Source organism: Hyla sarda, chromosome 3, assembly GCF_029499605.1.
Source record: "Hyla sarda isolate aHylSar1 chromosome 3, aHylSar1.hap1, whole genome shotgun sequence".
In the NCBI taxonomy this organism is placed as follows: Eukaryota; Metazoa; Chordata; class Amphibia; order Anura; family Hylidae; genus Hyla; species Hyla sarda.
Window position 1 is genome coordinate 367065367 of NC_079191.1, and position 25409 is coordinate 367090775.

The 25409-nt window shown below is 44.0% G+C and overlaps 1 protein-coding gene across 1 annotated transcript in view; it reads right to left on the bottom strand.

Moving 5' to 3' along the window:
* ERLEC1 (endoplasmic reticulum lectin 1) overlaps positions 1-23818 on the bottom strand; it is a 58975-nt gene extending 35157 nt beyond the window's left edge. The window contains exons 1-7 of the mRNA XM_056567729.1: positions 23519-23818; positions 20950-21054; positions 14507-14587; positions 9090-9167; positions 8051-8111; positions 2722-2765; positions 154-377 (exon numbers count right to left, since the gene is read on the bottom strand). Coding sequence (XP_056423704.1) covers positions 154-377; positions 2722-2765; positions 8051-8111; positions 9090-9167; positions 14507-14587; positions 20950-21054; positions 23519-23671 — 746 coding nt within the window. The 5' untranslated portion in view covers positions 23672-23818. The remainder of the gene's footprint in view (positions 1-153; positions 378-2721; positions 2766-8050; positions 8112-9089; positions 9168-14506; positions 14588-20949; positions 21055-23518) is intronic.
* Positions 23819-25409: the final 1591 nt, after the last annotated feature.

Below are 25409 nucleotides of genomic sequence, written 5' to 3' on the forward strand. Positions count from 1 at the left end.
TTCTGACATGGCCAGCATGACTAACACACTGCTGATCGTCCACAATAGTTGTTGGTACCCTCTAATTCAACAGTCCGCATAACACTTATGTTTGAATACATTGATAAATATCAGTCCACTGGTATCTCTGGGCAGATGTTTGGGGTAACTGACCTGTACTTTGGGTGGGTGCAGAGAAGAGGAGTCAGTATAACAACTTCATATTCACATGTGATGACTTCGGCTACAGACAGAATCTCATGTTTGGCATCCGGGTGACATATGTACATTACTGTTGTAACTCGGGGTTGGTTCTGTTTCAAGCTGCATGGTGTTCCATTCCCCATTTCGACAGGGTAATATGGTGTCATCTGTCCTTCAATGTTTTTGGATGGAATCTAAACGGAATGAATGACTATAGTAATATTTTGTATTAGATTTCTAACATTTCTTGGGGGCATATTTTGCATGTTTTTGCACATTGGCTGGTTTGCAAACTGCACAACAGCATTTTTTGTAGCCAAAAATGACGCAAAATGCCTAAAAACAAGGTTAAAAAAAAAAATTTAAAAAAAATTTAAAAAAGACTCAAACACATTCCAATTAGCAGAAAAAAAACATCTGAAAGTTTGAGACATCTCATGTACTGTGTGACTCACAAGTACAAGTGATAGTCATAGAACAGACTATTTTCTGTGAAATCCCTGTAAGCCTTTTAGCAGAACATACAGTTTGTTTGTTTTTTGAAAACTTTGTTTATTAAAGATTTTCCTTTTTATAGATGACAAACAGATAAAACAGAATGCATAATCACCAACAGGATCAGGCAGAAGAGAGTAAGCATCACTCTCAGAAATAGCAATCGCATAAGTACATTAATAATAACATGAAACAGTTGAGCAATGAGGCATCTGACGGCGCTCAATTGAGATAGCTGACTAATCATTCAACCATAGAAACAGACATAATAGGATGTATAATCACTAACAGGATCAGGTAGAGGCAAGTAAACATCACTCGCTGAAGCAGCAATCTCAGATGCCCAGCAAAAGCGACATGAGCCAATCAGGACATGAGGCAGTCTGACTGACGTCACTCAAGTATGAAAGCCAACCGAATAATCACTCATACAGACTCACATACATACAAAAAATAAAATAAAAGGAGAAAAGCGGGGGGGGAGAGGAAACTCGTGGTGAAGAATATGAGTAAAGTGTAGTAGAAAAGTAAAGGGAGAGACGATACAAAGTGCAGAAACCCACGGCTGAGATTAAGGACCATCCCTCTCAACGATCAGGGAGACGTAGAGGGCCTAAGGTGTCACTGAGTGAGGCAAGGGAGTTCCACTCCGTGTGTCTAAATGGTGTGACTATAGCTTCAATTTGGGACCTGGATAAGTGGGCAATCATGAAGGTTTTCCACTTGGCAAAGAATTCTTTGCATTGCGTTCACGGTGTCTTTCTGTGTCCAGTCTGTCCACCTCCAGAAAGTCTTTCAATTCTTCGATCACTGCTGATCTAGTCGGCATTGCCGGTTTAATCCATTCCCACAAAATGACACGTTTTGCTACCAGCAGAATGACATGCACAAATTTCGGGATGTTGTCAAGACCTGCTCTTTCTGCTGCGGCCGGGTCGACAGACTGAAACAGAAGCGTCAATGGAGACTCAGGGAGTCTCACTTTCCAATGACAGTCAATATAGTCCACCACCTCCCCCCAAAAGCGTTTAGATTCCTCGCAAGACCAAATGCCATGAAAAAAGTCAGTCCCTGACAGTCTGCACTTAGGACAGGCGGTAATTCTATCAGGGAATGCCGCAGGCAGGGATATTGAAACCTAAATAACCATGATGCATCAGTTTAAAGAACGATTCTCGCCATTGTTCATTGATAACATTGGCCCTCACCCTCGACCAACCCTCCAGAATGTGTTCCCTGGCCTCTGTGAAGTTTAGAATCAACTCCCATTTGGCAAATATGGTTTGTTTAGAAATCTTCAACAAACTGTCATAATAGTTCTGTATAGGGAGGATATGGACATTTTTCTGGGTTGTGTGCCAAGTAAGTCTTTGAATGGGAAAGGGCATACTTCGGGAGAGGGGTCCCTCAATCTCAAAGTACAAAATGACAGTATTTGAGAGACCTGGAGGAAGTGGGTCACATGTAGGTCAAAGGTCTGGAGAATTTCGTGGGGCAATAGCCACCTTCTCTCCTCTACATGCATCAGCTGTTTGGCCACTTCCACCCCCTTTGCGCGTCAGGCCTCAAATAATCTGTTCTCTCTTCCCGGAGTAAATTCCGGATGGCCCCAAAGATTGAGCCTCCCAGAGAGCAGAAAAGGTAACCTGTATGCTTTGCGTAGTGCCCGCCACATCATTATAGTATCCCTAACCATGAGTGAGCGCTTGATATAGGTGGTGAGACCCGCGATCTGTGCATGCAGACAAGACACAAGATTCACAGGGGACGCATAGTCTGCTTCAATCGTATGATTAGAGTGGAAATCGGTGCCATACAACCAATCCAGTACATGTCTAAAGAGGCAAGCTAGGTTATAGCCTCGTAGGTTCGGAAAACCCACTCCCCCGTCCACTCTGCTGAGCATCAGTTTTTGCAGAGAGATTCGCGGTCGTTTCCCTGCCCATATGAATCGTGTGAATGCCGTATTGAGAGAGGTAATATCCGAGTGTTTCAAAAGTATAGAACATACAGTTTTAAGACAAGTATATACACTCTACGTACATTTTTAGGAATTCCAGCCTTTTCTCCTTCCTCTGGTTTATCACCTGTTAAATATAGAAAGATAATGTTTATTTTCAAGATGTGCAAGTTATCCAGACAGCTGCGACTGCAGATTTTCAAACTCATAATTCGTCTTGAAAGAAAATGCATCACTAGAATATTTTAGATTAATTTAAAATCAGGATTTGATTAACTGTTTTAAATGTAACTATTCATAGCAAACAGCAATCCCAAAATAATTTCATTTTTACATTGAACACTGGAGCCCACACAATAGGCTGGGCTATAGCTTTCCACCCTGCTGTAGACTGGGACAAGATTACTATTTGGTTTCCCGGCACAGTCAGTTAAGAGGGAATTTTATTTTTAAATGACATGCTAGGCCCAGGGCTTGTGAAAATGATAGTAAAAGGATGGTGACTAAGAGGCTGAAGGGGCATGATTTGGGCTGGGAGGTGACTATAAGGCTTAAGGGGCATGAATCAGGCTCACAATGCAAAGTATTTAACCCCTTAAGGCACACAGGTGTTTTACATTTTGCACTTTCATTTTTTCCTCCTCACCTTCTAAAAATCATAACACTTAATTTTCCACCTACAAACTCATAAGGGCTTGTTTTTTGCGCCAGTTTTATTTTGTAATTACATCAATAATTTTACCAGAAAATCTTTAGTTTCTACGCAGTGCACTTTTTCGATAAAAATGACACCTTATCTTTATTCTGTAGGTCCAATGTAGCTAAAATGATAACCAACTTATATAGGTTTGATTTTGTTTTACTTCTGTTAAAAAATTATAACTTTATGCACGAAAATTTGTACCGTACATACTCCAGTATAAGCAGAGTTTTTCAGCACAATTTTTCGTGCTGACAATGCCCCCCTCAGCTTATACTAGAGTGAAAAAAAAAAAAATACTGTTTGGGGGTGGAGGTGAGGGGTTGGCCAGGCCGTCCATCTTCACTGCAGGGACCATCCGACAAGTGATATTGAAAAGGAGGAGGTGGGCTCAACCACAGATACTAATAAGACTGGGTGCTATCTATGCCTTAAAGGGGTAGTCCAGTGGTGAAAAACTTATCCCCTATCCTAAGGATAGGGGATAAGTTTGAGATCGCGGGGGGTCCGACCGCTGGGGCCCCCTGCGATCTCTCTGTACGGGGCCCCGGCTCTCCGCCGAGATAGCGGGTGTCGACCCCCGCACGAGGCGGCGGCCGACACGGCCCCTCAATACATCTCTATGGCAGAGCCGGAGATTGCCGAAGGCAGCGCTTCGGCTCTGCCATAGAGTTGTATTGAGGGGGCGTGTCGGCCGCCGCCTCGTGCGGAGGTCGACACGCCCCCTTCCAGCGGGCTGTCGGGGCTCCATACAGGAGATCGCGGGGGGCCCCAGCGGTCGGACCCCCCACGATCTGCAACTTATCCCCTATCCTTAGGATAGGGGATAAGTTGCTCACCACTGAATCACCACTGGACTACTCCTTTAATATTTAATAAATCACAAAGAAAAAAGGCAAGGCAGAAAGGGATGATAGCACACCAAAAATGCAAAAATCTATCTTTATTATACAAAAACTACCACAAACATTTAAAAACACTTAAAAAAGGAGGTCCATAACACTATTGACCACCTTGAGCCATGGAGAGGGACTCCAGAACTAGTCAAAGACCCTCTTCCCCCCCCCCCCCCCCCCCAGAACAGGGACACCCGCTATACACAATAATAAAGTGCAATCCTATCACTAAGACAACCGTCCCCACAGAAAACACTATTCAGTATGCAATAAACAAACGAGAGCTCTTCTAAATGGTCAAAAAGTAATATATGTACACAAAAGCATCTAGCTGTAAAGAATAAAAATAGACAATGTATACAGAGCTACACGGTTGTTAATGGTCATACACATCAAGGAACATCAAGTTGTCAAAGAACAGATAGATATATACGTCACGTGATCATAACAGAGCGGGTGTCCCCACGCATTCCATCACTCTGGGTGACTTCCTCAGGGGCACCCCTGAGGAAGTCTCCCAGAGTGACGGAATGCGTGGGGACACCCACTGGTGACCCGATCGCCCGGAATAGAGACAGCTCCGACCATCCTAAAGGATAGGAGCATGGCCGGCATCCTGGAGCGGCAGCAGGAGGAGTGCAGCGGTGGAGGAGGTTGCAGTGAAGATCGCCAGTAAGTGATCTTCACTATGGCCTTCTTCAAGTTGCAAAACTACAACTCCCAGCATGTCCAGACAGCCTTTCGCTGTCTGGGCATGCTGGGAGTTGTAGTTTTTCACCATCTGGAGGGCCACAGTTTGGATGCCACTATACGGTGGTCTCCAAACTGTAGCCCTCCAGATGTTGAAAACTACAATTCCCAGCATGCCCAGACAGTCAGGGATGCTGGGCGTGTAGTTCTGCAATATCTGGCCCTTCATATGTTGCAGAACTACAACTCCCAGCATGCCTGGACAGTCTGGGCATGCTTGGAGTTGTAGTTTTGCAACATCTGGAGGGCTACAGTTTGGACACCACTACTTAGCGGTCTCCAAACTGTTCTTCCCCAGTTGTTGCATAACTACAACTCCTAGCATGGCCAGACTGTCCAGGCATGCTGGGAGCTGTAGTTCTGCAACATCTGAAGGGCCAGATATTGCAGAACTACACGCCAAGCATCCCTGACTGTCTGGGCATGCTGGGAATAGTAGTTTTGCAACAGCGCTATGCACACTGGTTGGGAAACACTGAGCTAGAGTCTGTTTCCTAACTCAGTGATTCCAACCCGTGTGCCTACATAAGTTGCAAAACTACAACTCTTAGCATGCACAGTCTGTCAGTGCATTCTGGGAGTTGTAGTCTTGCCACAGCTGAAGGTTTGGGTCGCCCCCCCTCCCAGGTTACATTTACACGGGCGGGTCTACAGATTAAGTTTACAAATTTTCCGCTGCAGCTCAAACTTCCAGCGGAAAACTCACTGTGAACAAAGCATGTGTGAATGTACCCTAAAAACACTACACTATACTACACTGACACAAAATAAAAGTAAAACACTACATATACACCCCCTTACACGTCCCCCCCCACCCCCCAATAAAAAATGTCTCATATGGCAGTGTTTCCTAAACGGAGCCTCCAGCTGTTGCAAAACAACAACTCCCAGTATTGCCGGACAGCCATAGACCAGCAACAGCTGGAGGCACCCTGTTTGGAAAACACTGCTGTAGGGTTTTGGTGGAGACAAGCCCCATCCTTGTATCCGGGTCCGACGCAATTGCAAATTCCTTATTTAGGCCTAAAATGAGCATGTAGCTCTCTCACTCTTCGGAGCCCTGTCGTATTTCAAGGCAACAGTTTAGGTTCACAAGTGGGGTATTTCCATACTCAGGAGAAATTGAGTTATACATTTAGGGGGGATTTTTCTCTTTTTACCCCTTATGAAAAGGTAAAGTTGGGGGCTACACCAGCATGTAAAAAAAATTACATTTTTAAACTAACAAGCTGGTGTTTTTCATAAGGGGTAATAGGAAAAAAGCCCAAAATTTGTAACACCATTTTATCTGAATAAGGGAATACCCCATATGTGGATGTAAAGTGCTCTGCGGGCAAACTACAATGCTCAGAAGAGAAGGGATGCCATTGGGCTTTTAGAGAGAGAATTAGGCTGGAATTGAAGGCTGTGTGTGTTTACAAAGCCCCCATGGTGCCAGAACCGTGGACCCCCCCCCACATGTGACCCCATTTTGGAAACTACACCCCTTACAGAATGTTATAAGGGGTACAGTGAGCATTTACGCCCCACAGATGTCTGACAGATTTTCTGGCACCATGGGGGTTTTGTAAACGCACATGGCCCCTGAATTCCATTCCAGCCAAATTCTCTCTCCAAAAGCCCCATGTCGCTCTTCTCTTCTGAGCATTGTAGTCTGCCCGCAGTGCACTTTACATCCACATATGGGGTATTTCCATACTCAGAAGAAATGGGGGTTAAAAAAAAATTTTTTCTCCTATTACCCCTTGTGAAAATGAAAAATTTGGGGTAACACCAGCATTTTATTGAAAATTTTTTTTTTTTTTTTTACGTCGTAATTTGACGAAAGTTCGTCAATCACCTGTTGGATGTTAAGGCTCACTGTACCCCTTGTTATGTTCCTTGAGGCGTGTAGTTTCCAAAATTGTATGCCATGTGTTTTTTTTTTTGTTTTTTTTTTAACTGTTCTGGCATCATGGGGTCTTCATAAATGCAACATTCCCCCCAAAAACCATTTCAGCAAAATTCGCTCTCGAAAATGCCATTGTCGCTCCTTCCCTTCTGAGCCCTCTAGTGCACCCACAGAGCACTTGACATCCACGAGGTATTTCCTTACTCAAGAGGAAATGAATTACAAGTTTTGGGGGGGCCTTTTTACCTTTTACCCATTGTAAAAATAAAAAAAATGGGACTACAATAACATTTTAGTGTAAATTGAGATTTTGATTTTCCTCCTCCATTTTGCTGCTATTACTGTGAAACACCTAAAGGGTTAAACTTTTTGAACGTCATTTTGAATACTTTGAGGGGTGCAGTTTTCACAATGCGGTCCTACATTATAGGGCATTTCCAACATAAAGACCCTCAAATTCACTCCTAAAATGGTCCCTGAAAAATTCTGATTATGAAATTTTCGGGAAAAATTGCTGCTATACTTTAAAGCCCTCTAATGTCTTCAAAAAGTTAAAACATTTCAACTTTATGATGCAATCATAAAGTAGACATATTGTATATGTGAATCAATATGTAATTTATTTGACATGTTCCTTTTCCTTACAAGCAGAGTGCTACAAAGTTAGAAAAATGCGAAATTTTCAAGTTTATCCTGAAATTTTAGAATTTTTCACCAAGAAATGACGCAAGTATCGACGTAAATTTACCACTAACAAAGTTGAATATGTCACAAAAAAAACTCTCGGAATCAAATTTATAAGTTAAAGCATCCCAGAGTTACTAATACATAAAGTGCTAATGGTCAGATTTGTAAAAAATGCTCCCCTCCTTAGGGTTATAATGGGCTCCTTCCCCAAGGGGTTAAGGAACTATTCATCTAAAGCAGTTTCCAAAGCCCAGTCCTCAGGTACCCCCAAAACAGGTCATGTTTTCAGTATTCCATTAGTCTTTCACATGTGAATTATGGTCAGTGCATCAGGCATCACCACAAGTGTTCTCTATATGGGATATCCTCAAAACGTGGCCTCTTGGGTGGAACTATAAATGAAAAGCTTTCTGAACAGGAAAGTGACAGGTACGTAGAATGCCTGCTACTAATAAATCTGTATTAAATGACTCAATAGCTTCACAAACCTGTGTCAACTGAGCTTTTTTTCATCATGTTTCCAAGATAATATTCTTGAATATTAGCTTGCTGTGAAAAAAAAAAGAACATATATAAAATCTACATATAATACAATCAATATTATAGCAGCAGACTAAACCAAGATTCTACTCCCAAGTTACGGTATTTCCCCAGTATAACATACAGAAGAGATACTGTGATGTTTTCTGGCCATTTGTTTTGTATGACCAGAGCAGCAGACTCCAGAAGAATTTTTGAGCTCTGCTGTATAAATAAAAAAATAAAAAAAACTTTTTTTTTAAATTGTTCTTTGGGAAAAGAAAACCTGCTTCTTTATTTCCTCGCTGCATGAGACAGGCTCCATAGACAGGCCCTAACTAATCAAAAACATTTGAAATATATGTGCTGGTCCACTGATCAGTTAAACTAGTGAAGAGAAGTGCAAAGGTGTGCACTAGATGAATTTGTGTATGAAGGGGTTAAAAAGAATAGCTGTAGGAACAATGGGCATTTGGTCTTGAAATAGGCTGTAAGCTGGGACAATCACCACATGACCAGGACAGATAGCAACACTAACATATGGGGCTTTTTTTAAGGACTTTCTCTTGATCATTTAAACCATGGTTTGAACGTCAAGCGAAACTGTCACCAAGAATATGCTTGTGAAGCTGCACACACCGTGCACTAGGGATTAACAAGCATATTCTAGGCATACCTTTAAAGGCACCTTAGGCCTTCCCGACTGTCCGTCTGACTCCCAAAGTGATTATAAAGCTTGATTGTGTAAGTGTAAACTAGCCTAAGATGCTACTAAAGGTATGCCTAGAATATGCTTCTAAAGCCCTAGTGCACAGTGTGTGTGCAGCATCACAAGCATATTCTTGGTAACAGTTTCGCTTTCATATATTTGTCTTTTGTTTCAAAACACCATCTCTGTGTTTGCAATGGTTGTTTTTAAACAATAATATAAAAAAAACAACAACAAAAAAAACAACCTATAAACCGTAACACGTAGAACAGTCCTAAAAATAGCTTTAATATACATACCTGTCCTGCTTCTTTCTCCTCATGGTACTGCCGAATATGTTTTCCATGGCACACCTCATATGTCCAGTAGGATTCAATCTAAAATGTAAAAAAAAAAAGAGCTGGATATTTGTAAAGGAATAAAGTGGTGATTTATCAAAACGTGTCCAGTGGCCCATAGCAACCAATCAAATCACCATAGCCCTTATCAAAAATGAAAGAAGCAATCTGATTGGTTGCTATGGGCAACTAAGCAACTTTTTTCTCTGGACAGGTTTTGATAAATCTCCCCCAAAAAGTGTAGCAAAAGTTCTTGTTAAGTTTGCTCATAAACCTGCAATTTACAATAGGGAACTTCCTGCCCAGACTAATAAGGGACGTGTTACAGACGTACACTATTCTATAACTCACCATAAAGTTTACTGTAGTTTACATACAAAAGTAAGAAACAAAGTGACGAGTACATTTGTGGCTACATGAATTACTTATCTTGTACTGATCCTGAGATACAATCTGTATTATAGTCCAGAGCTGCACTCACAATTTAGCAGGCTTCAGGGCAGAAATCTCCCATTATTCTGTTATAGTTATAATAGGCACTGTGCAGGAATCGGACAATGGAAAACTTCACTCTCCCGCTGCACTACATGAGCTTATATTGGGGGGAGATTTATCAAAACCTGTGCAAAGGAAAAGTTGCCCAGTTGCCCATAGCAACCAATCAGATCGCTTCTTTCATTTTGCAGAGGCCTTGTTAAAAATGAAAGAAGCTATCTGATTGGTTGCTATGGGCAACTGGGCAACTTTTCCTCTGCACAGGTTTTGATAAATCTCCCCCATAGTGATTTGACCGACTATAATCTTGCTGTTTCCAATAGTATTAAACATAACTGGCATTTTTTTTCCTTTTAAACACTAGATACAACAAGAGTCCAAAAACCAACTCTTTGCAAGGGAGACATTTAGAATGTTTTCATTTCAAAATGTGTCTCAAATTACATGCCTAAAACGCCCAAAAGAAGTCTTAACGGCACTGTAACGATGAGCCGTGGCAGGATTCGTTGTAACAAATTGGGCAATTTTGTAGCCCTGGACTTAACCTGAGGCTGACACGATCATCTGTCCGAATACCAGAAGCGCCAAACAAGCCCCACAACTATTCATCAGGTTATTCTTTGGGTTAGTCCTAGGCTATGAAATTGCATGGGTTGTTTACACATATGCCGCAGGTAAAATTTTATAAAATTTTGGCTTTAACAATAATTTTCATGAAATTAAATGGGCTCTCATTAACCCCTTAAGGACGCAGCCCATTTTGACCTCAAGGACACAGCCAATAAAATGTTTGCGTTTTCGTTTTTTCCTCCTCTTCTAAAATCCATAACTCTTTTATATTTCCATTCACAGACCCATATGAGGGCTTGTTTTTTTGCATGACCAGTTGTACTTTGTAATGACATCACTCATTTTACCTTAAAAATTATTTTCTATGTAAGGAAATTTAAACGAAAATGAAAGTTGATCACCTCGTCTGAAATGAAAGTGAAACCTTTCCGGCTGCTCAGTCGGGCTGATCGGGACTACCGCGGTGTCTTCCCGATCAGCTGTACTGACACGAGGAGGGTCCCTACCTGCCTCTACGCTATCCGATCGCCAAATGACTGCTCCATGCCTGAGATCCAGGCAGGAGCAGTCGAGTGGGCGATAACACTGATCAATGCTATCCGATTGCATAGAAGTGATCAGTGTAGGAAATCAGTGTGTGCAATGTTATAGTCCTCTATGGGGGCTATAGCATTCCAAAGAAAAAAAAAGTGAAAATAAAGTGTTAATAAATGTGATTTAACCCCTTCCCTAATAAAAGTCTGAATCACCCCACTTTTCTCATAAAAAACTAAACAAAAACTATGTAAATAAAAATATAAACATATGTGGTATAGCCACTTGGGTAAATGTCAGAACTATAAAATATCTTGTTAATTAAACTGCACGGTCAATGGCACATGTAAAAAAATTCCAAAAGTCCAAAATAGCATATTTTTGGTCACTTTTTATACCATAAAAAAAAAAAAAAATTCTAAATACTAATCAAAACAAAAATGGTACCGATAAAAACTTCAGATCACAATGCAAAAAAAATGAACCCTCATATATCCCCATATGCGGAAAAAAAAAAGTTATAGGGGTCAGAAGAGGACATTTTTAAATGTATAAATTTTTGTGCATGTAGTTATGATTTTTTTTTTCCAGAAGACAGACAAAATCAAACCTATATAAGTAGGGTATCATTTTAATTGTATGGATCTACAGAATAAAGAGAGGAAGGTGTCATTTTTACCAAAAAATGTACTGTGTAGAAACAGAAGCCCCAAAAATCTACAAGATGAGTTTTTTTTTCTTCAATTTTGTTGCACAATGATTTTTTTTTTGTTTCGCTGTAGATTTTTGGGTAAAATGACTGATGTCATTACAAAGTAGACTTAGTGGTGCAAAAAATAAGCCATCGTATGGATTTTTAGGTGGAAAATTGAAAGAGTTATGATTTTTAAAATGTAAGGAGGAAAAAAATGAAAATGCAAAAAACTGAAACCGCTGAGTCCTTAAAGGGGTACTCCCACCCTAGAAATCTTATCCCCTATCCAAAGGATAGGAGATAAGATGTCTGATCACGGGGGTCCCGCCGCTGGGGACCCCCGCATTATTGCTTGCGGCACCCACCTGTGTTCTCACCAGAACCGCTGGGGGGTCTGAGTCGCGACTCCGGGAACGGAAGTCCGTGACGCCCCCTCCATTAGACTTGCATTGAGGGGACGGGCGTGACGTCACACGGGGGCGGAGTCCTGATGTCACGGACTTCCGTTCCCGGAGTGGCGACTCAGACCCTCCAGCGGTTCCGGTGAGAACACAGGTGGGTGCCGCAGGCAATGCGGGGGTCCCCAGCGGCGGGACCCCGTGATCAGACATCTTATCCCCTATCCTTTGGATAGGGGATAAGATGTCTAGGGTGGGAGTACCCCTTTAAGGGGTTAAAATTATACCCATGGTTACATACTTTTCTATTATTGTAGATTGTATTATTGTACTGCTTTTAAAAAACCTCAAACTTTATTTTCCAAAATCAGTACATTTAAAATTACCCTATTTTAACCACCCATAACTTTCTTTGCTAATTTTTTGCGCCATGATCTGTATTTTGTTTTAGTACCACTTTTGCGTATATGTGACTTTTTAAATCGTTTATAAAATTTAAAAAAATTGATTTTTTTTAAGCGTTTACGCCATTCGCTGTTGGGGAGCATAATATTTTTTGTAGTTCAGACATTTACGCGCGTGACGATGCCAAATATGTTTGTTTATCATTTTTTGACGCTTTTTTTTGTATTAATATGGGGAAAAGGGGCGATATAAAACTTAATTGGGGAGGGTTTTTTTTTACATTTTTTTTAAAACTTTTTTTCAATTTATTTTAAACTTTTTTAGTCTCTATAGGGGACTTTTTATAGCAATCATTAGAATGCAAATACTGTTCAGTGCTATGCATAGGGCAGTATTATCAGCGATCTTCTGCAATGGTCTGCTGGAAGGCAGATCAGGGCAGGAGACCCCAGGAGACAGATGGAGGCAGGTGAGGTGACCTCCGTTCGCCATCTTGGCTGATCTGATCCCCGTGGCTGTGCCGCAGGCGATCTGATCAGCCATTTTAAGTGCCGCACATGCCGTGATCTGTATTGATCACGGCATCTGAGGGGTTAATGGCAGACATCAGTGCGATCACTGATGTCCGCCATTAACGGCAGGTCCGCAGCAGCTGATAACCGCCGAGACCCGCCATGAATGAAGCGAGCTCAGATACGGCGCTGTGCGCAAAGTAACCATGTGCTGCGCCGTATATTTATGGCGCAGGTCCTTAAGGGATTCAAACTTATGTTTGCTATTGCACTCCTTATGGTAAATAAATCTTTCTAATGTAGTTTTCTATGCTCTGCTCTCGGCTGTGTGTAGCAGAGTGAGGGAGGAAGTTCTCCCCTGTATGGCTTCAGATGATGTCTTCTGGTTAACGTCCTTTCCCAGTCTGTGAATGTGACTGAGTGTGAGCAGAAAATACAGAGCAAAAGTAAAAAATCAAGGTAAAAAAAACAAAAAAAAAATAAAGGCAGGGGGTGGTTTATCATGATGGGGTCAGTGAACTGGGAAGATTATAAAATTTTGTATGAATACAGCCCATCTCCGAAGGGAGCCACAAACGCTTGCAGCCACCCCTAAATGTAGTACTGGAAAATAATAGATGTTATAGTTCAGGATCAGATCAGTATTTATTTTAAATACTAACAGCTATCTCAACTGACCCTTTTATACCCAAGCACACTCACCTCAGTCGATCATGCATATGTTCTGGATGGAGATAAGCCAATGACAGAAGTGTCACCCAACTTAGAACAGTAGTATATAGCATATATATAGAGGACAAATATCTGAACGTCTCTCCTCTGACATCTGCTGTCAAGGAAGAGTCAGAAGGTCCCCATACACATATAGATACAGTGGTCCCTCAACATACGATGGTAATCCGTTCCAAATGGACCATCGTTTGTTGAAACCATCGTATGTTGAGGGATCTGTGCAATGTAAAGTATAGGACAGTGGTCTACAACCTGCGGACCTCCAGATGTTGCAAGACTACAACAACCAGCATGCCCGGACAGCCAACGGCTGTCCAGGCATGCTGGGAGTTATAGTTTTGCAACATCTGGAGGTCCGCAGGTTGAAGACCACTGGTATTGAAGGTTATACTCACGTGTCCCCGCCGCTCCGGACCGGCCCTGGATGTCGCCCTCCATCTCTGTCGCTGCGTCCCCGACACTCCGGCAAGTCCTCTGCTTCCCCGGCATCCTCGCTCTCCGTCGCCGCCATCACGTCGTTACACACGCCGCTCCTATTGGATGGGACAGCGTGCGCAGCGACGTGATGACGACGATGGAGAGCGCCGACGATGCAGGGGATCCCGAAGAGGACGCGCCGGAGCCCCGAGGACAGGTAAGTGATCGTCAGCGGACCACACAGGGCACCGTAAACGCCTATCCAGTGGCAGCTGAAGCAGTCTGCGCTGCCGGATAACCGTTTATGCGATGGCCCCGACATACGAAAGCATCGTATGTTGATGCTGCCTTCAACATGCGATGGCCTCTGAGAGGCCATCGTATGTTGAAATGATCATATGTCGGGGCCATCGTAGGTGGGGGGGCGGTCACTGTATATGAATCCACTGTGTATGGCTGGTGTAAAACTTGGTAGCTGTTCTTTCACAGTCTGGGCAATTTAGAGGTACTATTTCTATATGCATAAAATGTGATTTATGCCAAACTACAGTAATGGCCATCAGAACCTCCCAGGTGTACAGTAACATTCAGAACATCTACTTATAAATAAATCCAAGATACCCTGTAGGAACAGCTGGTTTGCTTGAAGAGAGGATCTAAAAGTTCTCCAGGAGTCGGACCTTTATAGTCTCTTTCTTCTTCCTAAAAGTAACACACACAGACATTAATACTAGAGGAAATACATGTACAGTAATAAATGCTACTTCCTCCATGTATATAATAACCCTGACAGATAAAAGGCAGAATGCAAGAAATTAGCTGGTCTCACAAATAATAGGGCTTCCTAAAGGGCCTACTCAATACAGCAAAGTGTATTGGTATTTTATAGTACACTGCAGTTTATATAAGAATCATATGAAAGCAGTGACCACATTTATTGCAATGGGCAACTTTTTCCCTTTGTACTATACAAGGGTCCTTTGACACAGGGAGATTTACTGCTGTAAAAGGTCAACAAATTGATCAGCTTCACCACTTTCATTTTCATGCTCCAATGATCATAGGGGGAATTTGTATCAATTATTCTTACAAACGATTTTATCAGCAGATAATCCTGTTTACACAAGGGGATGAACTGTTGACATAAGAATTTTTTTTGGCCGCATAAGACATGCGATTAATGATACAATTAAAGCTTTATCATTAGATTGTGGGGCATGGTTAATACAAGCAATGATCGGTTATAAAACAAAACACGTTACACCGCCCTGTGTTAAAACCAGGTTTTAAAATATTTGTGATTTAAGGTGTTTTTTTTCCGCTGTTAATAAGCCCCAGCTATTTCCATTTATGCTATTTTAGAACGTGGAACCAGTGCTGGGCTGTTTGCCAGCAGTACACACAGAGGTTATTCCTTTCCCCTATTTCTCTGCTTCCTGGCCATTCACATGATTTATCGAATATTACAATTGACCTGTTAAGGACCAAGGGCGTACCTGTACACCCTAGTCCCGGTACCGCAGTTTGAAGTGCGCTCACAAGCTGAGCACACATTTTTTATTTTTTACCGAAAAGTGCACTCTGTAGAATGGGAAGCCCCCACAAGTTTCAAAATGGCTTTTTTATTTATTTATTTATTTAATTAATTTTTTTTTTAACACCACACCAATAAGGAGATTTTTATGTACTCACCGTAAATCTCTCTCGTAGCCTTCATTTTTTGGGGGGGGGGGGGGGGGGGAAGAGACACAGAGACCATGGGTATATGCTCTTGCCACTAGGAAAATATACCTGAAGGACCCTAGAAAGGAATCCTAGAGAAACACTCAAGAACCGGAAAAGGCTATCAGGACAAGAATGAAGACATGGGTGGGTGCTGTCCCCCCCAATAAAGGCTACGAGAAAGAGATTTTACGCGGAGTACCTTTTCTAGGTCGCTCTTCATTGGGGGACAAAGACCATGGGACATACCAAAGCTGTCCCTGGGGTGGGAAGTACAACACCAGAGGAAGGGAGCCGGTAGGGAGACTGAACCCCAGCCTTCCGTAAGACTCATGGACGAGACCCTAGGCTAAAAAGGCAACCAAGGCCTGGAACTGAGCATCCAGCAGTTCCCACTGTCCATGTAGATGGACTAGGATGCCAAGGAAGGGACCGTCCTTAGAAGAGACTCTAAACTAACAGGCCACAGAGAGAGACAAGAAAGGGTGATGCAAAGTTCGATGGGCCGAACTAACCTGGAAGGAGGTAGGAAACCAACTCCAAGAAGCACAGAACCAGACAGAGGAAAAGCCTGGTTGGGAAAAAAAAATGGAAAATATACCCGAAGGACCCTACAAGAGACAAGAGAACCCCGTACAGAGGACCAACAAGAGAACCTGTCAGTCAAGATGAAGACCAGAAACTTTTGGAAAAGAGAGACGGAAAGCGTCTCCAGAGAGGCATGGTGCAGAAGATCCCAACCAAAAAGGCGACAAAAACCACTGTCCCAGAGGCACAGCGTGAGCACCCGGGAAGAAGAGCAGACTCGTAGAGGATGCCACACAGGCTGAACAGCGGGAAGAACCCCAGCCATGCTGCAGCCAAAAAATGGCCCGACTGGAACAACCCAGTAGACAGGCTTGCCGTCCAACCCCAGAGTAAATGGAACCCGAAGGAGGAAACAAAGTAAGGAGTAACCTGTAACGGCGACATGGAACTGGAGACTCTCGAGTCACCTGGAGGTGCCCCATCTGTAGGGGACAGCAGACCCAACAACCGCGAAACACTCCAAGAGACATACTGCTATGTTGGGACAAGAAAAAGAGCAGTACAGAAAGTCTGCCCCACAAAGGGATCGCAGAGAAGCCTGGGCAGGGGCACTACACGTATAGAAAGGTGGAGAAAGGTCCAATGAATCAAAAGAGCCACTTCTTAGGAACGTCACATAGCAAGTGAGTCACTGGACATCTGCCGCCGGAGCGGCAGGAATGGGGAAGGTGACCTGGTGGATGAAAAAACTATGCAGACAGACTGGCTAATTGGCATAGGGGCCGTGGACACACCGGTCCTGTCCTCAGAACCGCACACTGAAATTGGTTTACAAGCCCTTATCCCTGATAGCAGAAGGCCTGTGGAGAGGGATCTGGGAAAGTAGGGAACCCTGCGAACCACTACATGGTGCATTGTGAAAGGCCCATGGAGCAACATGGGGTCCCTCGCTCAGAACTACACCTCGGCAGTGGGATACCTGAACTTCCGCCAAGGTGTGGGAAGTGTATGGTAGGTGACCCGATGTAGTAGTAGTAAACCACGCAGACCACCTCCTGGTTGACTGGTATAGGGTTCCTGAACGCAAAAAGTCACTTCTGCAAACCCTCCCACTGAAAGTGGGGTACTGGAGTGCGGACGATCTGATGGGTAACCCTCAAGCAGAAGAAAGTCTGACTGACTGATGTCAGTCGCGTGTACCTGCAGGGGACCCTCTTCCAGATTTCTCCCACCAGCAGTGAGGTACTGGAAACCCCAGCCATGCAAGCGGCAGCCCAGGGATGGGAGACAGACTGCATTGGAAACCGTGCAGATAACAGTCTGGCTGAACGAGTACACCTCCAGGTGCTGGCAAAAAAAGGAACAACAGTCATATCGCCAATCACTGTGCCCCATTGGTCGCAGGTGGGAGGACGGGGAGGCCTAGGAGCCATGGATAGAACCCCCGCCACCCTGGGAGATCAGGGGTGGGCGAGGAGAAACATAGAATGTGTCGGCAGATAAGAACCATTTGGCCCATCTAGTCTGCCCAATAATCTGAATACTATGAATAGCCCCTGGCCCTATCTTATATGAAGGATAGCCTTATGCTTATCCCATGCATGTTTAAACTCCTTCACTGTATTTGCAGCGACCACTTCTGCAGAAAGACTATTCCATGCATCCACTACTCTCTCAGTAAATACTTCCTGATATTACTTTTAAACCTTTGACATAAGGCATGTGAGAAATGACAGGCGGCAGAGGAAGCACGCAGACCACTGTTTGGCTTACTGGTATGGGTCCATAGTATGCAACAGGTTACTCCGTCTGACACATTGCACTGGCTCAGGGGTAACGGAATGTCAACCACAGATGCGGCAGATATGAGATCTGTGACCTGTGGAGGAGGGAATCATAGTGTATGCACACGCCAAGAACCCTCCCCTGATGGATGACCGTTGGAGGAAGAACCACGAAAAGGCCTTGGGCGTCCGCCAAGAAACCAAAAGTCCTGGAAGGGCAACGGACCAGAGGCGTGCCCCGATAGGGAGGGACTAGGACTGGCCATGGGCACAGTAAACCTGCCATGGTACGCAGTGTAAGGGGAAACCAGGCACGAAATGTAACCCCGGAATCTCCAGCGACCGTGTAATGGCCCGCCACCCCGGTTCGCATATGTTCCCTCACAGAGTGAGAACCCTGCAGAATTAGGTATGGCAAAAGCATAGGGCAAAAAAAACATTGTGCTGATAGCGCTATCTGGAAAAAAAGGCTGACCCCATATACAGTCTCAGAAAAGGACCCAGCAGATATTACTATGATGAAAACAGATATTACAGGCAAAAAACGTTAATAGCTATGAGCTGCAAAAGAGGGAGCCCCAAAAAACAATACCATTAACAGCCGGTAGAGGACGGTTTCAGTCAAAAGAGACCAGGGGAAGACAATTATTATAAATTATTATTATTTTTTTTTTTTTTTATGAACCTGGCACGGGATGGCCCCAAGAATTCCTAGCATTAACCCCCAAGTCTGGACATGCTACAGGGGAAGGAGAGGGGCGGAGCTAAACTCTGTCTAAGAGAGGCGCAAAATTGCAGGACAGCAGAAGAGAGGAAGTATGGGTGTCCTGTGAGACATCCTGGGAAAAGGGCCCACCCTGTTTGTCTCCAAATTCCCACACTAAGCATGGGGAGAAAGGGGGCGGAGCTAACTGCTGTCATTATGGTTCCGCTGGCCAGCAAGTGCCGGAGGAGATCAGACCAGCTGAAGTAAAGAAAATCAGCGGCCGCAGAGAGTACAGGGAGCCACTGCAAAAGCCGGCAGCTTCCGGGGTTACATTTCGTGCCTGGTTTCCTCTTACGCTGCGTACCATGGCAGGTTTACTGTGCCCATGGCCAGTCCTAGTCCCTCCCTATCGGGGCACGCCTCCGGTCCGTTGCCCTTCCAGGACTTTTGCTTTCATGGCTGCCATAACTGAGTCCACTGGTGGGCAGGCGGGTGGAGGAGTGCTATCAGACAAGAGAGAGCACAGAGGAGTGCTATCAGACAAGAGAGAGAGCACAGAGGAGTGCTATCAGACAAGAGAGGGAGCACAGAGGAGTGCTATCAGACAAGAGAGAGAGCACAGAGGAGTGCTATCAGACAAGAGAGAGAGCACAGAGGAGTGCTATCAGACAAGAGAGGGAGCACAGAGGAGTGCTATCAGACAAGAGAGAGAGCACAGAGGAGTGCTATCAGACAAGAGAGAGCACAGAGGAGTGCTATCAGACAAGAGAGAGCACAGAGGAGTGCTATCAGACAAGAGAGAGAGCACAGAGGAGTGCTATCAGACAAGAGAGAGAGCACAGAGGAGTGCTATCAGACAAGAGAGAGAGCACAGAGGAGTGCTATCAGACAAGAGAGAGAGCACAGAGGAGTGCTATCAGACAAGAGAGAGAGCACAGAGGAGTGCTATCAGACAAGAGAGAGAGCACAGAGGAGTGCTATCAGACAAGAGAGAACAGAGGAGTGCTATCAGACAAGAGGAGTGCTATCGGACAGGAGAGAGAGCACAGAGGAGTACTATCAGACAGGAGAGAGCACAGAGGCGTGCTAGCCCACCCTCACTAACTGGACTTTTTCCATGCCTGTACTTCAGCTTGGACAATGCCATGATTTTATAAGACAGAATTTCTATAAAAAGGAAATCAAATTTTCTTATGAAGTATATTAGAAAGGTTAATGTCTTGCCAAGATGTACAACATATAAAAAGTTTTTGTATTTGACAGTGCCTATTTAAGGCCAAAATGGGCTTGGTCCTTAAGGGGTTAATGGCACATGGAGGAAGATAGGGGTTACGAATGTAAAGGCTTTGCAAGGTTCTATGTAAGAAAAAAGACTTGCCAGTAGCACACCAAGAAAGGGTTAACCTAAGAACTGAACTGCTTCTGCTGAGATGAGAGGGAAGATTTGATTTACCTTTTAGAGACATTGTGAATGCTCTGAGGTGGGTGGACAGGATCAAAGATTCCAGGCTCTCTGTCTTATGCAAAGCATGTACTATGTGCACAGTCCTACCCCCACATTCTGTATTCCATCCTGGTCTGTCTGTTACTAGAAATGGGCTGCCTGACAGGCAGTGGACAGCAGATTGCATAGAAGTTAGACACCTAGTGGCCAAGCCGTTAAGAGTTTTTTTCTGCGGTAAGGAGTCATTTTTTGGTAAATGAAGAGATATATAACTAATTATTAATGGAAACAGGGTGTTTTAAACAACAATGCCCATTAACTATTCCTGCATAACAACCCTAAATTCCTATTACTGAAAATAATTTAAAAGGGGTATTCCGGTGGAAAACAATTTTTTTTCTAATAAACTGGTGTCTGAAAATTAAACAGATTTGTAAATTACTACTATTTAAATATCTTAATCCTTCAAGTACTTATCAGATCTGTGTCCTACAGAGGAAGTTGTGTAGATCTTTTCAGTCTGACCGCATTGCTGTCTGCTGACAACTCTGTCCACTTCAGGAACTGTCCAGAGCAGGAGTGGTTTGCTACGGGGAATTGTTCCTGCTCTGGACAGTTCCTGACATGGACAGAGGTGTCAGCATAGAGCACTGTGGTCAGACAGAAATGAACTTCACTGCTTTCTGTTGAGCATACAGCAGCTGATAAGTGCTGGAAGGATAACATTTTTTAAATAGAAGTAATTTACAAATCTGTTTAACTTTTTGACACCAGTTAATTATAAAAAAAATAATAATAGTTTTCCACCGGAGTACCCCTTTAAATACAAGCAGAAGATTATTGGTATCACATAAAGTACTACTAGTAACATGCTATATACCTGGTTGTCACTGGCAGTAAGTGGAAGAAGACACTTGTATTTCTCTTTATCAGCTGTTGTCATAATGATGTAATTGTCTTCTTTGTAGGGTATTCCTGTGGTTGGCTATAAAGACAACATACAGAATAACAATGGTTACACGGTGATACCAGACAACCTGGTGTTCATAAACAGCATTGTATTCCTCAACATAGCTACACTGATATTATACACTGGTAAATAGTAGAGACCAGAAAGTGAGTTAACAGCAATGTACAAAGTGGTTATAACCTACAGATTACACTAATGTTCCCAAGTCAAGTACCCCCATAGAAATGATCATATACTTTTCTGCAAATTAAAAGCAGAGCACAAGCATTGTGAGTACCCACTAGGATGCAGGAGCCACAGGGTGAATCCGGGACAGTAGTTTAGCTTTAACCATGTGGGCCACTGAAGGTAACATGTCATGAGGGAAAGGCTCCCTAATACAGTGATGTATTATGAATCCTAGTTATAACACAGAGTCATGGGCTGGTGGTGCCCACCTGCTTCTCCCCTAAATGCTGATTGATAGATTTCTCCCTTCAGTATTTGTATTTTGGGAGAGATCGATCAATCAAGCCTGTGGGGCAGAAAGAAACCACTGAAGACCACTCCAATGACTCGAAGTTATTAATGCTAAGAAACTCATTCACACCTTATATTAGGAGTAGTTATAATTGGGGCAATGTCTTCCCCATCACTACCTGATGCTCAAGTGTACCAAGAAGCAATAAAAGAACATCTTACAGTGGCTGCCAGGGTTGGAACTAGAGCACTGACAAGAACGGGTGGTGGATACAACTGTATGGGCAGGATTGGACTGGCAACTAACTGTGGGCACAGATATATGGCTGATACTAAATAAAAATTAGCTGTTCTCCATTAAAGGAGTACTGTGGTGGATAGGGAATAAGTGCCTGACCGCTGGGACCCCCCGCGATCTCCTGCACGGTGCCCCGTCCCTCTCCATAAATTAAGTGTGTCAACCACGGCACAAAGTGGTGGTCAACACGCTCCATGTATCCCTATGGGAGAGCCGGAGATAAACGAACACTGTATCACTGGCTCTACCATAGAGATGCATGGAGGGGACGTGTCAAGCACCGCTTCTTCCTGGGGTCCACGACACAGCTCAGGAGAGAGCAGGGTAGGGTGCAGGAGATTGTGGCGGGTCCCATCAGTCGCACCCCCAGCAATCAGACAGGGGTTATCCAGCAGTTTTTTTTTTATTCTGTCCAGGCTGCCGCAATAAAAATAACAGCCCATAAAGGAGAACTCTGGGATGTACGAATTACCCCCTATCCTAAGGATAGGGGATAAGTGTTATATCGTGGGGAGGTCCAACCGCTGGGGGCCCCAGCAATCTCCCGAACGGAGTCCCGGCTCCCTGCATGAAACAAGCATTTTTTTCGACCAGAGCAAGAAGTACTATGGCAGAGCTGGAGATTTCCGAAAGCAGTGCCCCGCCTCTGCCATAGAACTGTATGGAGGGGGCGTGTCGGCTGCCCAGTGGTCGAAAATGCCCGTTCCATGCAGTGAGCCGGGGCTCTGTTCGGGAGATTGTAGGGGGGCCACAGCGTTTGGACCCCCACGATCTAACACTTATCCCCTATCCTTAGAATAGGGGATAAGTCGTACACTCTGGAGATAACCTTTAACTTACCTTCCACTGCTTCCCCGGGGCACTGATATGGGTCTCCCAGCCCCGGTCTTTTTCCGCATTCTGGGACACAACATGGCACACTGCAACGTGCTTATCACAGCTGCAGCAATGTCCTGCCTCAGGCAACGATATATAGAGTGGCAGTGTCAGAACAGGCCCAGCACCAGGAAGAAGACCAGTTCCTGGCACGTTACAGTACACGGTCACTCAGCTTATCGCTGTGACTGACAATAAGCTCAGCGCAGTGTGATGTCTCAAGCCCCAGAATGTCAAAAAAGACAGAACAGAAGACCGATATCTGCACACTGGGGTAAGGGACAGAAAGGAAGCACAAGTTATTATTTTTAGAGATGAGCGAACTTACAGTAAATTCAATTCGTCACAAACTTCTCGGCTCGGCAGTTGATGACTTATCCTGCATAAATCAGTTAAGCTTTCCGGTGCTCCGGTGGGCTGGAAAAGGTGGATACAGTCCTAGGAAAGAGTCTCCTAGGACTGTATCCACCTTTTCCAGCCCACGGGAGCACCTGAAAGCTGAACTCATTTATGCAGGAAAAGTCATCAACTGCCGAGCCGAGAAGTTTGTGACGAATCGAATTTACTGTAAGTTCGCTCATCTCTAATTATTTTTCCTGCAGTCCAGACAGAATAAAAAAAAAAAATTCTGGATAACCCCTTTAAAAGAAAAGCTACAACTCCCAGCATGCTGGGACTTGTAGTCTTGCAACAGCCGGAGGTCCTCAGTTTGGAGAGCACCGTCCTCTTCATCCCCTTATTCTATTGACAGATCTCGGAGCAATTCACACTGTACAGCAGCAGATCATTCACATCCGATCTGCAGAGTATTCCTCCCCCAGTCGCCCGATCACCGGTGTGACTGACCAGAGAGAAGTCCGGTCCGGGCCAGTTGAGGCGGAATGGGATGTCATCGCTGAGAGGCGGTAGCGTCCTCCCTCCGCTGCACACCCAGAACACACCGTACAAGACAACCAGCACCGGGGCAAAAGCACGAACAGCCAGTCGTCTCCTGTGCATCCTCTCCCCAACCGCGAGTACAACTCTATGCACGGTGTACACAGCCCGGGCCAATCACATAGCGGCACAGGGCACACAGCCGTGGACGCCACGTCTCTTCCGGGCGCTGTGAAGCAGTCCTGTAACGGCGACAGCTCAGCACTTCCGGGGTAGAGGAGCTTTTTTTTTTTTTTTTTTTTTTTTTTCCCTCCAATAAACTTTATTACTCATAACGACAAACGTGTTTACGCATAAAGTTTGTGTCATAACAATAAACGTCACTGCTGCAGATTCACGTTTCACTGCATTTTAAATGGATAAACTACAGCACTTCATTGCATTCCAACATACATTATTTATTTATTGTTTATAAAAAAAAAATGTAAACCTCAGTTCACACTAGTATTTTGGTCAGTATTTTGTAGCCAAAGCCAGCAGTGGGTCTAATACACAAAAAAATTGTGAAAATCTTTTCATTATTGCAGTGTTCCCCAACTTATGCTCTCCAGCTGTTGCAAAACTACAATTCCCAGCATGCACGGACAGCCGTTGGCTGTCCGTGCATGCTGGGAGTTGTAGTTTTGCACCAGCTGGAGTGCCAAAGGTTGAAGAATTTTGCATTATATTATTTCTCTTTGTATTCTGCTAAATAAGCGCCAATTCCCTTCAGCGTGGATCTGCTGAGCAAATTCTGTGAGGAAATTCCTCCCAAAATTTCCTCCATGTTCTTGGGCCCTGGAGGGGTATTCCTAATTTGTAAATACCCTATGTACAGGATAGGGAATAACAAGCAGGTAGGGGTAGGTCTGACCGCAATGTGTGGAAGCCCCATAGAAAATAAATGGAGTGCTGGACCCCCAAGCATAGTGCACACAATTGATTAGAGTGATGTTTCCCAATCATTGTGACTCCAGCTGTTGCAAAATTACAACTCCCGTCATTCTGGTAGTTGTAGTTTTGCAACAGCTGGAGGCTCCTTAGTTGGAAAACACTACATTACGCTATGGTCACACAGATTCCAATATTTGCAGAATGTCCGCAAATAGCGAGGGCCATTCAAAAATGCTCAATAGACAGCAGTGTCTGAGGGGATTCCATTAAAAGAATTGGGAAAATTCCATCATATGCACGGTGCAGTAGAATCTCAATTAAAAACCGGGCTATGCTGCAACAGAATTTCCGAGCGGAATTTTTCCACCAGATACTACTCGGAAGTTCTTTTGTGTGAACATAGACTTTTTTTCACACAGCGGAATATTTGCGGAATGTCCATCCGGAAAATAGGGGCAGACATTTCGCAAATAGCGGGTGCCGGTGCTAGGACTGCTCGGAAATGCACCATCTCCATAGACGGCAATGCGTTTCCACTTGGAATTCATTGAAAGAATTGACATGTCAATTCTCTTGGCGGAGTCCAGAATTGGGACATTCACAGATGTTTCCATTTGCACAGTGCAGCAGAATCCCATTGAAAATGGGACTCTGCTGCAACACAATTTCCGAGCGCAATTTTTCCACCGGATTCCGCTCGGAAATTCCGTTGTGTAAAAATGGCCTTAGAGGAACAGTTTCCCTCCCTTCTTGTGATCAGTGCGGATCCCAACCAATCAGTTTGTCAACCCCCTATCCGAAACATTACGAGTAAGGAATACGGCGTATTTTGCTGCATATTTGCTGCTGCGTATTTTCCTACCCATTGACTTCAGTGGGTAGCAAAATTAGCTGCAGAAAATACACAGCAAAATATGCAGCAATATAT